The 15,040-nt window shown below is 61.2% G+C and overlaps 2 protein-coding genes across 5 annotated transcripts in view; one reads left to right on the top strand and one right to left on the bottom strand.

The window, feature by feature from the left end:
• Positions 1-517: 517 nt before the first annotated feature.
• Positions 518-14,576, bottom strand: Pank4 (pantothenate kinase 4 (inactive)). Of its 4 annotated transcripts, XM_047555178.1 has the most exons (19): positions 14,421-14,576; positions 10,771-10,853; positions 10,197-10,411; positions 9,738-9,921; positions 9,337-9,429; positions 8,863-9,016; positions 8,247-8,428; positions 7,385-7,466; positions 7,090-7,190; positions 5,338-5,493; positions 4,488-4,600; positions 4,195-4,282; positions 3,454-3,605; positions 2,915-2,970; positions 2,723-2,772; positions 2,205-2,309; positions 1,689-1,789; positions 1,497-1,565; positions 518-953 (listed from the first exon to the last, which is right to left on the bottom strand). In XM_047555178.1, the coding sequence occupies exons 1-19, from the start codon at positions 14,542-14,544 to the stop codon at positions 740-742; spliced, it is 2,322 nt and encodes a 773-aa protein (XP_047411134.1). In that variant the 5' UTR covers positions 14,545-14,576; the 3' UTR covers positions 518-739. The 4 variants fall into 4 exon arrangements, with proteins under 4 accessions (XP_047411134.1, XP_047411144.1, XP_047411163.1 ...); XM_047555188.1 differs by lacking the exon at positions 14,421-14,576 and adding an exon at positions 13,944-13,958 and having other exon boundaries at positions 10,197-10,853; XM_047555207.1 differs by lacking the exon at positions 14,421-14,576 and having other exon boundaries at positions 10,197-10,430.
• Positions 14,329-15,040, top strand: part of Tnfrsf14 (TNF receptor superfamily member 14) — a 32,082-nt gene continuing 31,370 nt past the window's right edge. Inside the window, exon 1 of the mRNA XM_047555323.1 lies at positions 14,329-14,907. The gene's annotated coding sequence lies outside the window, so the exon portion shown is untranslated. The remainder of the gene's footprint in view (positions 14,908-15,040) is intronic.

The following is a 15,040-nucleotide window of genomic DNA, read 5'->3' as shown; positions in this document are numbered from 1 at the left end:
TTGGAGCCCAGGAGGCCTCCGGGCGGCCTGAGCAGGGGCCCACACGACTTCCTTGCCATCCTGTGCACACAGTGCAGCGTGGCTCAGTGGGTCTCCTGGCCAGGCCTGGAGCGTGCCCTGCTGAGGGAGGAGCCCCAGGAGGCTCAGCACTCCCAGGGCCCTGGGCTCAAGGCCACAAAACCACAGAGGCTGCTCAGCTCTGCCCTGGCTCCTGCTGGAGGCCCTGAAGGGCCATGAAGGCTGCAGCCTCTTCTGCAGGTTCTTGAGGCAGAAGTGCTGTTCAGCACGTCATGCTGTCCCCAGTCCCCAGGAGCAGTGGGGACAGGAGGGGACACAGGTGAGTCTGCTCCCTCTGCCAGGAGGCAGGAAGAGGAAAAGCCAGGCCCAGGGCCGGAAGTCAGAGCTCGGTGCCTCTCCTGGGAAGAGTCCCGAGGGTCGGCTGGCACAGGCCTGCACCTCCTCCCGGCCCCACAGGCACAGCTCCCGCCGCCGGCCCAGGCGCTGCACCCCGGCAGGCGCGTGCGGAGGTACTCGTATATTTATATGTGTGTATATAAAAGATTATTAACAGTTAAATACATTCCACTTGGAGTGTCTCTCGGGACACGTGGCAGCGGCTGGCCCGGGCGCACGTCCTCAGAGCAGCGCGGGGCAGACACTTGGTGAGCAAGCGCAGGTCCCTGCTGCACCCCAAGCACCTCCTCACGGGCCGGGCAAGGCGTCTGGTGGAACCGGTGCCTCACTCGGCCGGGACCTCGTACTTGAAGATGACGCTGAAGAGCCGGCCGCCCAGCCGCTCGGCCAGCCAGGCGTTCTTGACCACCGCCAACTTGAGGCTCTCGCAGCGCAGCACTGCATGGTAGTTGGTGTGGACAGCGCGGCCCATGCCCTCGATGACCACCAGGTCTGCACCGCGCTCCCGAGCCAGCACGGCCAGCCCCTGGTCCAGACGGCTTCAGGGAGGAAGGCACAGGCGGTCAGGCCAGGGCCAGCCAAGGCCTGTGCCGACCACACCCGGGGACCCAGGCCTGCTTCTCTCAGAGGCAGCACCTGGTGAGAGCATGGGGGCCCGTCCCTGCTGAGCGGGGCCTGCCCTGCAGCTGCCTCCCCCACCAGCTGCCACTGCTCCACTTGGGGCACTGCCCGGTCGCCCTTCCTGAGCTTGACTGACAGGACCTTAGTCGTTCCCACGCCTTCCTGCATCCTTCCTGGCTGGCTATCGGGGGATCGTCAGCTCCTGGGTCAGCAGGCACAGAAAGCACTGCATGTGACCAGCCAACCCGTGGGGGATATGGGGACGGACCCCCAGCACCGGCCTGGGGTTGCTGCGGCCCAGAGGCCAGCACGCTCCTGGGGTTGCCTCCACCTGAGCCCACCGACCCCACAGGTCCCAGGCAAATGTGGCTGACCAGGTCTGCAGTTGGGGCAGGGCACAGGCAGAGCTGGCTGCCGCTACCTTGCAGAGCCTGGCGGGGAGGGAGGGTCACTGGGGTTACCTGAGGTCGAGGCATGGGGAGCTGGAACCCGTCTGTACCAGCAGCAGCCGCTCCTCTTGGAGTGCAGAGCTGTGGGTCACCAGGAAGTCACTGCCCAGCGATGTGGCAGACAGGCACTCCCCTCTGTCCACCTCCCAAGACCCACAAGGCCTACCCCTTGCCAGCTCGGGGCTGCAGCCAGCACCTACTTACTGGACAACAGGGTCCATGGCTGCAATGCGATCGGCCACGATGAGGGACTCGCTGTAGGTCACATCGTTCAGGGCAGGGCCTGAGTTGCACGCCAGGATGACCTGCAGGGGGCCCAGACCCTTTGGTGCCTGGGCCGCTGCCCAGCACGGAGCCAGCCTATGTCCTGTGCTCACCCAGGTTCTCCCTGTCCCAGCGCCAAGAGGCCAGCTGCTGAGGAGCACGGCCCCAGAGTGACCACACGGCTCCATGGCCTCTGGGAAGGAGCAGATGTCCCCAGAGCAGTGCTGAGTGCGCCCTGGCCCTCCCTGCCGTGGGTCAGGGTGACACCACATCTGCCTCCCTGTCCAGCAGACACCTGTCCAGAGGGCTGTGGGGCCAGCCCTGGGTGCGCAGATGGATCCAAGGCCCTGAATGGGGATCCGCCAGCAGAGGCCAGGCCCCTCCTGCCTCACCTGCACCTGCCCACAGAGCGGAGAGGCCCGGGGAGAGTCCCACCCACACGGCCTCCCCACTCACCTCCGTCCCTCTAAAGAGTAGCTCCCTGACAAAGGGGAAGACTCCCAAAATGATGTCTATTCCACTGTTATCTGCGAAAATTAAGGCACATTTATGAGGGGGCCCCTGCAAGACAAAACCAGGATGTTCAGTTGGGAACAGGCGCATCCGAGCCTTCGACACCACTGCACTCCACGCCCCCTCGGGGCTGGGCCCAGGGGTCTCGGGTCCCAGCGTATGGCAGGCGCTGGGACGGGCAACCCCAGGGGGGCCCCTGCTTCTTCCAGCAGGGCAGGCCCAGAGGGCTTTGGTACTGAGGCCAGCTGACCTGACAAGAGGTCACTGCAGGTCAGGCAGGGAGTGGGGACATTTGACATTAGATTCTTGGCTGCGGGACTGTGAGCTCTAAGAGGCAGGGCAGTGTGCACCAGCCAGGACAGCTCCACACCCACCTTCAACGGCCTGATGCCCCTTCTGCCCACCCCCAAGGCCCCAGGCTGTCTGTCCCCAAGGGCAGGGGCAGGAGGAAGTCCAGGCACCTTCAATCTCTGCAGCCACTTGTTGTAGGAGTCCACGAGCCAGGGCCGCTCTGTGGAGAGAGGGGCGCCAGCCATCAGGGGGCGTCAGGGGGCTGCTCCAGGCGGCAGCTTCCCCACTCCTGGGCCCAGAAGCAGCCTCACACCAAGGGACAGACCGCCACACCCAGCAGGGAGAGCACTGGGCTGCCCTACCTTGTAACTTCCTCTTCGCCTCCTCAAACCCAAACTGGGGATCAGACTCAAGGACACTGAATGGAGAAGAAACGGAATTAGAAAAACGTAACCAAGAACTTCAGTCTGCGCTGCTCAAGGTGCATGCCTAGGCGAAGCGTCGCCACACGAGCAGGCCTGCTGCCCGGACCCCAGCCGCACCTGCCAGTGCCATGGCCACCTGCTGGCCTGGGGCCAGGAAGCGGCTTCTGAAGTAACTAAGGTGACACTGGGAAGGGAGCCCGGGCAGAGCCCCAGGAGCAGAGCCCTGCCTCAGAGGCACCTGCACCTCTTTGTAAAGACCCTCTGTGCCCCAGAGGTAAACAGTACTGAGTCCCCTGGAAAAGTTCAAACCCAGGCCCCTAGGCCCCCAGGGCACACCCCGCCCCGCCGTTAATGTGGGGCTAGGGCCAGGCAGCCTGCGGCAGGATGGCGACACCAGAGCAGCCGGCCAAACTGGTCTGAGCCATTTCAAGATGCAAAAGGAAGAGGTCAGGCCAGGCCAGGCTGGGGACACCTACTCAGACACTGCCTTGGCCCCCCAGTCGAAGACGTTCCCTGCCAGCAGGCCCTTCACCAGGGCCAACTGCCTCTCCTCCCAGCCCAGCGAGTCCAGGGCGCGCACCACGCCCTGGAAGTACTTCAGCGCGATGCCGTTTTCTTTCTGTTTCACCTGTGGAGAGACCAGACACTGAGGCTGAGCACGGACATGCTCCCTGGGCCACATGCTCCACGCCACCTCTCAGCAGGGCAGCTGAGCAAGGAGGCCTACTGAGGTCAGCCAGCTGGGCGGCACTGGGCTGAAGTGCTGCCTGATCAGCTGGTGCACACGACCCCGCTGGGTGAGACGAGAACACCTGGCCTGAAACCTTGACACGGCAGAGCGGGGACTGGGAAAGGAGACACACCCCCGGGCAAAGGGGTCCAAGGACAGCTGGCATGCCCCAGCGTGGCCACCACACAGGGAAGCAAATCTGGCACTTGTGTGGCCTCAGGAGCCAGGAGAGAAGAGGCCAGGTGAGGGGTGGGGAGGAGGGCAAGGCAGGGCACCCACCCCCCAGGGCACGTGCTTCCTCAGATGGGTGGGCTTGCCCAGCCCCACGCACCTGCTTCCTCTGCCCTCACACCTGCGCACCAGCCCAACTGGCTGCATGGTCAGCCCAGGAGTCGCCCAGCTGCGTGGGTGCCAGCTGCCACCAAGACTTGAGTGGCGAGGCTTGACTCCAGCCTACGGAGCCAGGCGCGGGGCCCTGCGGGCTCACCTTGGAATAGGGGTCCGGGAAGCTGAACTCGTTCAGGCAGTGTTCCCGCGTGTCCAGCAGGCTGCGCACCGTCAGAGTCCCGTAGGCGCTGGAGACAAGCAGGCAGAGTGCCGCTGAACAGGCTCAGCTCATGAGGTCCAGAAAGCCCAGCAAGACCCACAGCGCAGGCCATGAGAGGGGCCCCAGGAGGCGGTCAACTGAGCCACCCCTGCAGCCAGGCCAGCGGGTCCCCCGCATGCAATGGTGCCCACTTTCTCAGAGGAGTGGCGGTCCTCCAGATGACGGCCACTTACAAGGGCTGGTGTCGCAGGGTCTGCAGCTTGCTCCAGTACTTCTGCCGGAACTTCTCGGCCCTCTCGGCAGCATCGGTGGACTCGGGCTGGCTGGCCACAGCACGCTTCACCACCTGCCAGGCGTGCGGTTGGGGAGGCAGCTCCTGGCCCCAGCAGGCCCCTCCACAGGTGGCCCTCCTGGGGTCCGCCCCCTCCCACCGTAAGACCCAGTGTCAGTGGCAGCGTGGCAGTGGGTCCCCCTGTGCTTTTCCACTTACAAGGGCCTCCCCTCCCCAGCCCTCAGTGGCCAACTGCCAGGTGCAAGGCCCAGGTCCACAGCCTCGGCTCTGAGCTGCTCAGGGTCTGGGGCTGGGTCCCTCACGCAGGACAAAGCCAGGCCTCCCGAGGCTCTACGGAGGGTGGGCATTCCCACTGCAGCTCCGAGGGCCCCAGTGGAGTCCAGTTGGCCTGAACTCACTGCTTAGTCCCCACGTCCAAACCCTGCAGCTCCTGGTGGGCCTCAGAAAAGTGGGGAAGCACAAGCACCCCAATCCCCCCAGGGCACAGGGCCTCCATGCGCAGCCCAGAGCAGCAGGTGGCCCCTGGGGAGGCAGCAGGAAGGCCTGTCAAGCCACTTGCTCTCTGAAGCGGTGATGGCCAGTATAAGCCCCGGCCACAGGAGCCACCTCACCATGAGGCATTCACTGACCCCCAAGCAGCCAGAGCCAGTGTCTGCCCAAGAAACCAGTCAGCCTCTCACGTGCAATGGAGCGGCGGGAGCACTCCCACCCTCCTCCACCTCGTCCGCACCAGGACCCCAAGCGGGAGCCAGATAAGGCCCAGGTGCCCTGGCTGTGTCTTGTGCCCTTACCCCGTCCAGGGCCTCCTCGAAGCAGGTGAGCCAGTACTTGCGGGCCCGCGCGTCGTCAGTGAGATCCACCGTGTCAGGCACGTAGGAGGACGGGTCCAGGAGGAGCGGGAGGTTGACCAGGGGCCTCTCCAGCCGGTCCATCTCCAGCAGGTCAAACTGGAGCACAAGAGCCGGAGGGGAACATCAGCGGGGAGCTGTCCGGAGCTTCGCTCGTCTGAGAGCGGAGAGACCCGCCTCTGCGCCATCTCTGGGCTGCCTGCCCAGTCGCCTGCTGGATTCCTCGACTCATCACCTGGCTTGGCCAGTGGCAGGCCCCCATCCCTGCATCACCGCCCCTGGTCCCTGGCCAGCACAGGCCACCAGTCCTCCTGGGATCATGGGCACCGCTGCCCAGAGGCAAAGCGAGGCACGGCCGTTGGCCAGAGGACCATCTGGGACACAGTGTGCCCAACGGTGACCTCCGTGCCCTGACCTAGAGAGCACACATCACATGCTGGGCACCGGGCCCTTCTCTACTGAGGGCAGGTTGGCCCCTACAAGGCAGAGCAGTGGTCATATTCCAAGCAGGCCGCCTGGACAGTGGGGTCTGTAAGAAGCACTTCCAAACACAGGTGTGCGTTGTGTAACGGGCTTCAGCAGGGAAGAGCAGGGAATTCTGAAAACTGACAGGATGCAGCTGCAGGGGTCCCCCACGCTAACTACTGCCACTCAAGTGCCACCGTGGACTCCTGATGTCTCTTGCTGTGCGCGCCCCGTGGTCCAGGGCTCTGCCTGCCTTCCTGGCAGAGGGAGCAGGCCCTGATCTGCTTCTGGGAATGAAAACCCAGGTGTGGGCATGGCACAAGGATGTGCAGCACTGACCAAGGGCTGCTCCCTGGCCACCTCACACTGTTACAGACACGCAGGGCCGGCGTCGCAGCAGCTGGCTTCCGAGCAGCAGTCCTGGCCTGCGCTCTGCCAAGGCAAGGACTGGTCCGCAGTGGTGCGGGAGAGCACTCTCCTGTGAAGGCACGCTGGGGCTAGGACCCAGGAGAAGGGCCCAGGTGCACCCTGGAGAAAGCACCTCTGTGGTCAGCCAGGGTCTTTCCACCGAGAGCACTTCAGCTGCCCTACAGGAGGCTGTTCCAACTGTGTCCGACCAGCTGCCTTCACTACTCCAAACTGTCATGACCACTCAGCCCGGGTCCCAAGAGTTCTCAGTCAGAAAAGTCACGTGCTGACCGGAACACTGTCAGCCTGACGCCCAGGGAAGGCCAGCTCCTGCCCCACAGCGCCTCGCTGGCACGGGCTCCGGGGGAGGCCCTCTCCACGCCAGCTCCACCAGCACCTGTGGCCTGCATCTGCTCATCTGCCAGGCCCACTTATGGTCATGCCAGGCTCACCCCGTGGGTACTTGAGGTTTGGGAACCACAGGAAAGCACCAGCAGAGAACAAAGTCCAAGGCAGGAGCCAGGCGGTTCCTGAGACCCAGGTCTACCCCAGGCCTACCCGAGGCCCTGTGGCAAACCTGCCCCACCACCTTGGGGAGAGGCCTTGCCTCCCTGACCCTCAGTGTTCCCTGCGCCCAGGCAGCTGGACAGGGCTCCCGGCTCACACTGGCAGTCCTGAAAATCAGCACGAGGTCCTCCTCTTCCCTTGGGTCAACCTGTGCACTGCTGGCTAAGCCGTCGGCCTTGGCAGGCCACACAACAGGGGCTTCTCTCCCAGGCATCAGACAGCCAGCACGCGCTGCCCAGGGGGCCTGCTACTCACGGTGCCGCTCCTCGCCCGCTGCGTGGGGCAGAGCTCCGGCGACGCACTCATCAGCCCCGAGCTGCCGGCGTAGTTCTCTCCCCAGCTGTACTGGTTAGGATCTGGAAAACGGGCAGCCAGGGGTCCGTTAGCCTTCCCCTCGATTTAAAAGGAGAAAATGGGGAGGAATGGGGTAAACCGTGTGCCTACTGTGTGGAAGCCTCCCTCTCCCCACCCTGCCCGCACCACCCTGGTGTGGAGCACAGGCCACAGGCCACGTGGCTGGTCACTTGTGGAGTGTAGGGACTTCACTCACTGTCCTGCTCGGCTCCTTTCAGGAAGGCTCCAATGGCGCCCAGGTAGCCTTCATGCCTCAGGAACAGCGCCTGCACTTCTCCCTGCCATAGCCCAAGCCCACACGTGGCTGGTCAATGTCCAGAGTCAATACTGCTTAAGCCACGCACCTACGGCCCAACTTCTGAAAAGCTGACCAGACCATGCACTGCCTAGTGCGAGCTGCAGGCTGCGGTCTGAGCTGCCTGAGGGGTTCCCTTCAGGAAAGGGAAGGTTCCCTTCCAGGAAACTAATTGCTGCGCAGCAGGTCTGGCCTGGAAATCAGCCTCAGAGGGGTGTACTAGGTGGGGCACACCCAATGGGCTGGTGTGTTCTGTGGCCCCTAGGTAGGCCCCACAAGTGCCCCGAGCCCTTCAAGCAGTGCGAAGCCTACAGGCAGTGAGGGTGATCCCCGACTGCCCATCACTGGTGACATGCTCACACTGACCTGCAAGACACCCAGCGTCAGAGGCAGGGAGAGGCGCAGGGCCTGGGCCGCTGGGCACCAGGCTCTTTGGTGGCTCATCCCCAAGGAGCCTAGCTACCTGGGACGGCAAGCACGCCCCGTCCCTGCTCCTCTGCACAGTGCCCCTGCCGTCTGCGCGGCTTCTGGTCAGTACACTGCTGCTTTCTCAGACCCTAGGGACGGGTTAAGCCTGGGACAGGGGCTGGGATCGTGGTAGTGGAGGAGTGCTTGCCTGGCATGCCTGAGGCCCTGGGTTCGACCCTAAGCACCACACCAAATAAGTAAAATAAAGGTGCTGTGTCCATCCACAACTGAAAGAAAAATTGGGACAAACCCAGCCCAGGGCAGGGGTCCAGGGAGGGCATATGATCACAGTCACCTTGGAGAAGAAGTTAATACTGTAGGTGATGGTGCGCATGGTCACAGGGTGGCCGCGGATGAAGAAGCCCCCGAAGTACACCCTGTCCAGACTGTGGAGCTTTGCGTAGAGACAGGCAAGTTGCCCGATGTCATTGCTGATCATGTGCAGCAAGCTCTTGGCCATGTCTTCTTTGGAGAACTCTGAGAGGGAGACAGAGGCAGGACCTCCTCAGGTGAGTGAGCCCAGGGTGTGAAGCGAGCACTCCTGGCTGTGGGGTGGCAGCAGGGCGCTCCGGGGGCATGGGGAGTGACTGCCAGGGCACTCTGGAGGGCACGTGATGGTGGCCAGTCTGCATGAGGCTTTGCTTTCAAGTGGGAAAAAACCTCAAGTCACTTTTCCTAACTCATATTTTCTCTGAAAAAAAGGAATTATGGGATTTCCTTGCTGGGACTCTGATGAGCTCATGGCTTCAGTGAGTGGGAGGCCTGCTAGCAGGGGCAGGAGAGGGTCTGGGGCTGGTCTGCAAGACCTGGTCTCTCAGCGTATGGACAGAGTGTGCGCGGTGACCTCAAGATGCACATGCCCAGCTCACCAGGCACCACTTCCGCGACAGGGCCAGAGGCCTGGCCAGTACCTTTGTCAGCAGTGGCTGATTTCCCGAAGCTGCTTGCGATGAGGTTGCCACTCAGCCCCAGGGTCTGGTGGGCTCCGCCATAGATGTCCTGTACCAGCATGTCCACGTTGGCATGTTGGCCCTTGGAGGCCAAGTGCAACAGCTCATCGAACTTCTGCAGAGGCAGAGCAGAGCAGTGAGGGGCCCAGCAGCTGGCGGGCCGCCTACCACCCCACAAGTTCCTACAGGAGGCAAGTCAGGTCAAGCTCTGAGAGCCCTCCCTCCCTCTGTGGGCCAGATGCTGTGGACCACCAGCTGAGGGTGCTTTGGCAGCACCCAAACTTTCAGAATGCAAACAGCTCAGGCACAGGGTCCTAGGACCTCCTAACAGTCAGAGCAAAGGCCCGGAAGGAGCAACCTGGCCACAGCCTTCCCAAGAAGGCCGGGAAGGGGAGGTGTCCGCAGACCCAGCAGCACCTCTGCAGTCCTGAGTACCTTTGTTTTGGTGAGGAGAGCCCCCAGCCCCCAGAAGGTGCCGCCTCCAATGGAGCTGCCACCAATCCACTCGAACCTGTCCTCCGTTTCCACCTGGGGCAGAAGAGGGCGGTGTGTCAGCAAGCAGGCCCTCACATGCAGGCCCCGGGCACAGCACTGTGGTCAGGGCTGTCCCTGCCCTGCCTGGAGAGCTGCCACACTCCCGAAGGTAGAGACTGGGCGGCGCTGACACTGGCAGTGGGGGCTCGACCGTCCCACCGACAAGGGCCTGTGGGCTGGTGACCTGGTCTCATGGCACAGCAGGCTTGTTCCGCGTCCAGCACTGCCTGAGACTATGCATTTCCCAACAAGCTGCTGCTGCTGTGCTGTCCACTTGTCTGCCCTGGGAAGGGGAGTCTCACCTTCACAATGGAAACTCCAGAACCAATGTTGACCAGGAGATAGGGGAAAATGTTGGGGTGGTTTGTCTGAAATCGGAACTCAGGGTCGGAGTCTTTCTGATACATGAAGGCCTCGTGTGGGATGTTCTTCAGCACGAAGTTACACCCCTTTATCAAGCAGGTCATCACGTCCTCCTTGTCAACTCTGAAAAGGAAGGAGCCCAGTTGTCTGGGGCAGCACCAGCCCCAGAAGGGACAAATCACAGTGCATCTGCCAGACAACAGAGCAGAGCAGGTTCCCCCTGGAGACAATGCTCCCTGGTACGGCTGTACTCCAGCTTCCGGAAGACTTGCCTTTGGCAGCAGCCACTGCCAGGCAGTGCCCACACACAACACCAGCTGTGCCCGCGGCCAGGCCCATTCAACTGGCCACACCTGCAGAGTCACCGCGGTGCGTCTCCCCTCCTTAGCCACACTTACTTCAGCCGCAGCTTCTCCTCGATGAGGTCTTTGAACTTGTATGCCCCACCCCCGGTCGCCTGGATGACCTTCGTCTCTGTGTTGACCAGGTGGTCTTTGATGAAGTCCAGGCAGGCTTCGATGTAGGTGTTCTCAAACTTGACAAAATGCAGACGGGCTGTAATCTCCTCCTGGACGGAGATCTCGTAGGGCGGCTCAAGGTCCTGCTCTGCGTCCTGCAGGTAAGCCACCAGGCTGCGCAGGGTGTTGCAGCCCAGCCCCCAGTGGTGCTAGGCTCCAGTCAGTGTGAGGTGGGGAATGCTGGTATCACTGTGGGGCCCAAGACCTCCCGGCTGCCCTGGCCACGAAGGACACTCCCTAAGGGGCAGGGGAGGTATTGCTGCCACGGTCAGAAGTGAAATGAGCAAGGAGTTGTGGGGGGGGCACTGATACCTGCGACCTCCAGGACAGCTGAGGTGCCTCTGCGAGCAGCAAAGGGTCAATCAACAAGCAGCAACAGCACTAAGCCAAGGCACTGGCAAGTGGCCACCTGCCCCATGGGGCCACGTGAACCCAGGGCCCACAGCAGGCTCACCTTTCCAGAGTGGTCAAAAGACCTCACTTTGGCCACTTTGTGCTGCACAGTTGAATAGTAAGCCAGCTTGGTCAAGGATCCACCTGCAAGGGGCAGAGACACAAACCAAGCAATATTCAGAGCCAGGTGAAGGGAACCTGGGGACCCACCTGCCATGAACTCTCCTGGGCATTCTGACACTTCAGCGAACAGCCTTCTCCTGGGACTGGAGTCTGTGGCCAGGCGCTAGGTGCCACAAGAACTTAAAATCCCTGTGTGTATAGAACAGGGGAGAGGAAAGGAACTGTCAAATTGGAACACCTTTTTCTTTAGTAGGTCTGTTCCTCCTGGGTCCTTAACCAACCTGAGTTCAAGAATTTCTTCGGGCTGGGGAGATAGCTTAGTCGGTAGAGTGCTTGCCTTGCAAGCACAAGGCCCTGGGTTCAATCCCCAACACCACTAAAAAAAAAAAAAATCTTCACAGCATGAAGTCCTAACATTAGCCTCCGGGTGCACTTGGCTGTCACTAGGCGTTTAAGGAATTTTAATTTCAAGTTCTGATCTTGACAGTGACCCAAAGATACAGGCTGACACATCCAGAAGGCTTCTGCTTAAAGAAGCTCACACTTGACCGAACATTCATCCTAAAAAGTGGGACTGCCACTACCAGGAACATTTTCTCAGGTGCATGTGGACCATAGGTACTTTCACCAACAGGTAGGGATCAGGGCCAGAAAGCAGTTCCCAGCTCTGGTGGAACCAGCCCAAGCCCCAGAAGTCGCCAAAGGAAGTCAGAGGCCTCCACAGGTCAGGCTCTCCAAATCCTTGAGGAGTCCTGGGGCTCCTGGATGTTGCACACAACTAGACACTGAGCTCAACACCAGGACAACAGAAAACAGAGGAGGCCTCTGTCCACCAAGACACACTTCAGGGGAAGCTATGCAGGGACCCAGAGAAGGTACTATCAAGGACAAGCCACAGCTGCCTCATATATAGGCAGCGAGAAGCACTCTCCAAGTTACACTGCATTCACGGGTCTGAAGGACCAGAGGAGAGACAAAAGTCCAGCCACAAAGAGACTGTACCTGCATTTCTAATGGCACCTGACAGCAATGAGGCAAAAGCCTCACTAGGAGAGAAAGAAGGCTAATGTTACTTTCAAAGGGCCGTTTTGAGAAAATCCTAAGGAATCACATGAGAACAAACACTCAAGTCAGCACACAGATCTGCAAACACCAAAGCGACCACAGGCCATGGTTCTCCCTTTGACAAAGACCACGCCACCGCCTCTGAGCTCACCAGTCAGCCTGGTTCAAGCTGCCTGCCCGAGTCCCACGCCTTGCCTCAGACAGGCCCGTGTCTGCTTTAGTGCGTGTGCATGAGCCACTCCCCCACGAGCCCTTGGTCCTGAGCCTCCTGACCCCTCTCCAACCCCCACTTCTGGCCTGGACCTCAGAGTCTCACTAGAAGACTGGCCCGATTTGCCTCTGTGAATAAACTGTTTTGAAAAGGGACAGATGATGCAAAGGGATGAGATGTATTTTAAGAGACTCACCAAGAGTTACTACAAACTCCCAGATCACAAAACCTGTGTTTCTAGTGTTTGTTTTAACTCACATTGACTGTAGGGACACTGGTAGGGCAGGCAGGCAGGTTCCTGCAGAACACACTCCCACCTTCATCCAACCCTGCGTCCTGAGAGGCCATCAAAGTGAGGCCTTGGCTTCCCGCGCCCCATCCAAGAGGAAATGGAAGGGGTTGGCGTGCTGGGGGAACAGTCCCACAGAGGTCAGTGCGAAGCAGATTAAGTCTGAGCCCTGGGCCGTGGAAGCCTGCATCCTGTCTGTTCTCAGGGATCCCCTGGAATCAGAACCCAGGTGAGGTTTCCCGCACACCCGCACACCGTGTGTGTCAGCACAGGGCTGGGCTGGCTGGACATAGAGCCTTTTGCTCACTGGGGCTCTCCAGTCCAGCCCCAGGCTGGCAGCAGAGCCTGACAAGTGGGAGAAGGCATCCCAGAAGTGCAGGTACCCATGACCTCTTCAGCACCTGAGCCATACCCAGGCCCAGAGACTGTTCCCGCCATGGCTTTCCACTTTGGGCAAGGAAGGGCAGGAGAGCCGGGTGCACGCCACTGCCTCAGAGTCCCTTCCTGCCCCACAGCCTGCAGAAACCCAGTCAGGTCAAAGCTTCAAGGACATTTTGATAAACAGTGTCCCTGTTGCATCCAAAGGGGTGAATCAACCCAGATGACATGAGTGTCCCCATCCAAGAAAGGGAAAGAGTGTGCCAAGAACACAGAGCAGCTGAGGTTTCCTGGATCCAAAGACCTGGGTGAGGGAAGAGGAAATGGGAGAAGCCTGTTTTTACACAACACTGCTGACAAGCACACTGGCTTTGAGTGCCTGGGCAGAGGACCTCCACCAGGAGCTGTGACCCTGCCCCTAGCTGCAGTGACAACGGTCTGTCCTCACACAATAAGCTGTCCTTTTAAGACCAGACTCAGGACCCATACGAGGGGGAGCTCTCAGAGAGCGGAAGTGAAGTCCAACCCTACAAACATCCCCTACAGCGTCCTTCTGCCTAGAAACCCAGGGCCTGGCCCTGAGCAGCAGGACCTTCCAATGCCAGGGCAGTCCTCCCTCCACAGGTCTGGCTCTGGGCTACCTCAAGTGAGTCCCACTGTTCCAGATGTTCCCCAAGTGACACCTGCAGTTAATTTCAGTTGCCTTTCAGATACATTCAGTGGACTCAGTTCCCACTGAACAGCACCCTCACCAGTGCAAGTTCACATATGCTCAGCTGGGGTAAAGCTCTCAGAAGCCTCAGCCTCTGGAAAGCCCAGTCACTTCCAGTCCAATCAGGTGTCCCTTAAAATGCTTCTCATGCACTCTTTGCCTGTCATGTCAAGCCCTTTGGAATCACCACCCCTGGTGAGCACGCACAAGGCGGGCACTCAGGGCAAGTCACTGCGCTTTGCTTCCCTGGGGGATACCTCCTCTCAGGACCTATACCGAGATACCGAGATATATACAGGAGATACCGAGGCGACTCAAGTGACCAGAGAACATGAAAGCACTGAAGGCTCTCAATGCTCCAGATGCAAACAGCTGCGGGGGTAGGAGTCCTTCTCTGACGGCCCGACGTTTGCAAGATGAGAACCCGGCGGCACGCGTGTTCATTCAAGGATTTACCGAGTCACTACCGGGGATGACCACGAGACAGCAGAAACTGCCCTGCCCCGTCCCTGCGGGCATCCACAAGGGCACGGGGCCTGCAGCGGATCTTGCAAGTTCTCAAGAAGCCCCCCGACGGCGGCGAGGGTCGGCTGGACGCCAGTCTCGGCTGCCCCTCACCCGCGGGCTGACCCCGCAAGGATTCACCTCCGAGGCCGGGCGGGAAGCGGGGGGCGGGAAGCGGGAGGCGGGAGCCCGAGCGCGCCCCCGTCGCCCCGCCCCCAAGGTCCGCGCAGCCCCGCCCCCGCCCCCGCCCCCCGCGACCCCCGCGCGGCGCCTGCCGGGAGCGCAGTGCGGCCGGTGAGCAGCACGCAGGCGCCTCGCGACGCGGCCCGAGAGGCAGCGCGGCCCGCGCCCCCGCCCTTCGTCCTTCGCCACCCCCGCGCCCGCCCGCCCGCCGCTGTGGCCGCCGCCCCGGCGCCCGCCCGCCGCTACCGATGTCGATGGCGAAGCGCTTGGCGTTCTCTAGGTTGCGGAAGATCTCGTCGGGGGGCAGCGTGATGCTCTTGTCCAGGCTGTCCCCGCTGCTCCCGCCGCCGCCCGCTCCGCACTCCGCCATTTTGAAAGTGCCCGGCCAGCCTCATCAGCCATGGAGATATATGCGCATATATTTGACTGCTAAACGCCCCCGCGCATAGATTATGCTAATGAGGTACAGGCCCCGCCCCGCCGGCCTGGGCCGGAGGACCGATAGGGGCCAGTGGTGCCGGGGCCAGGGTCTGAGAGGCCGGCGCGGTCTGCGGAGGGGCGGGCCATTGTTCTCCAGAGGTGGAGCATCAAAAGAACATCTGGAATGTTCTTTTTCTTGGACCAAGCTGGCCAGATGTTAACTCCGGTGTTATAAGTCCGCTGAGACCACTTCCAGGAAGCCACCTGGGTCCGGTACCTGCCTGTGTGAGCTTGGCTCTGCATGTCCTCGGCGGTAAATGTCTCAATGTTTTGTGGTCTTTGCTAGGGTGCCCGCCTCACCCCGCATCCAGTTCCCCAGGATGTGGAACCTTAAATGCTGAAGTCCCACGGAACTGAGAGAGTTGACCCTGACATCAAGGAGTCCC

Source organism: Sciurus carolinensis, chromosome 1 (genome assembly GCF_902686445.1).
Source record: "Sciurus carolinensis chromosome 1, mSciCar1.2, whole genome shotgun sequence".
In the NCBI taxonomy this organism is placed as follows: Eukaryota; Metazoa; Chordata; class Mammalia; order Rodentia; family Sciuridae; genus Sciurus; species Sciurus carolinensis.
Note: the sequence above shows the minus strand (reverse complement) of the source record. Positions and strands in the feature narration are given on the sequence as shown.